The sequence below is a fragment of the Cucurbita pepo genome, unplaced genomic scaffold (genome assembly GCF_002806865.2).
Source record: "Cucurbita pepo subsp. pepo cultivar mu-cu-16 unplaced genomic scaffold, ASM280686v2 Cp4.1_scaffold003242, whole genome shotgun sequence".
In the NCBI taxonomy this organism is placed as follows: domain Eukaryota; kingdom Viridiplantae; phylum Streptophyta; class Magnoliopsida; order Cucurbitales; family Cucurbitaceae; genus Cucurbita; species Cucurbita pepo.
In genome coordinates this window covers 1-1,207 of record NW_019649256.1, presented here as the reverse complement: position 1 = coordinate 1,207, position 1,207 = coordinate 1, and the positions used below count along the sequence as shown (strand labels likewise).

General features: G+C 43.0%; 1 protein-coding gene across 1 annotated transcript; it reads left to right on the top strand.

The window, feature by feature from the left end:
- Positions 1-246: 246 nt before the first annotated feature.
- Positions 247-1,120, top strand: LOC111786890 (the record flags this gene model as incomplete). Its single annotated transcript, XM_023667091.1, has 1 exon — positions 247-1,120. A coding segment is annotated over one exon (681 nt), but the record flags the coding sequence as incomplete, so codon positions are not given.
- Between the last annotated feature and the right edge of the window lie 87 nt (positions 1,121-1,207).

Sequence of the window (1,207 nt, the reverse complement as noted above, 5' to 3'; positions counted from 1 at the left end):
AAAAAAAAAAAAAAAAAAAAAATAATAATAATAATAATAAACTGAAAATACAAAAATTATGAATGGGCCGAAACTTGCCTTCAACTTCCTGTCTTGGGCCGAAGTGGCCCAAATCTATAATGGGCTTTTCTGTTTCTGTCTCCGAAATGGCCCAAACATATGATGGGCTTTTCTATGTCTCTGTCACCGAAATGGCCCAAACATATGATAGGGCTTTTCTCCGTCTCATCAAATTTTCTGACCTAGAAGATTTGTTTGACACGGCAGGGACTGGATCCAAAATCGACGGCGACTTTGTTCTCAAACTCGACCTGCATCGGCGAGAAAACGATCAACGACGAAGATTGCTTCATTCTAAAACTGGAAGCCGAATCGCCAGTCCTACGCGCAAGAAGCAGTAGCAGCGTCGAAATAATCCGCCACACAGTTTGGGGATATTTCAGCCAAAGAACCGGCCTCCTCGTGGAGCTAGAAGATTCGCATCTCCTCCGAATCAAAGCCGGAGGATCACGAAACGACGATATATTCTGGGAGACGACAATGGAAACCCTAATTCAGGACTACAGAAAGATCGACGGCGTAAACATTGCACACGCTGGAAAAACAACCGTCTCGCTTTTTCGATTTGGCGAAAGCGCTGAAGGCCATTCGAAAACGAAGATGGAAGAGACTTGGGAGATCGAAGAGGTTGATTTTAATATCCAGGGTTTATCGATGGACTTCTTTTTACCTCCCAGCGATTTAAAGAAGGAAAAGGAAGGAGTTGGTGCAACGAGTAATGGAAAGTTGCCGTTGACGATGAGATGTGCGGCGGCGGCGGCGGCGACTGCTGGTTCGAAGATTTGTTCGTCGAGAGTGGCGGCCATTGATGTCGATGAATCGGAGGGCAGTAATCAGAGTGATGAAGATGAAGAGGCTGAGCCGTGAAGAAATATATTTAAATTTTGAAACTCAAATTTTTGGAAATTTGTACATAATCCATGACATTATATATGTAAAGAGAGAGCTCTCTATTTATAGACTTTTCCAGGTATGTAGGCCTGGGCTTTAATGGTTTTGGGCCCAACTAATAACTTGGGCTTTATGAACTTTGAGCCCAAACCCTTTGAAGTTGGGCTTTTTGGCGGTCCCCTTCATTGTGAGTATATATATATATTTGGAATTAATTTTAAATTTAAAAGCATAAGATGGGGGTGGCCAGAGAGGA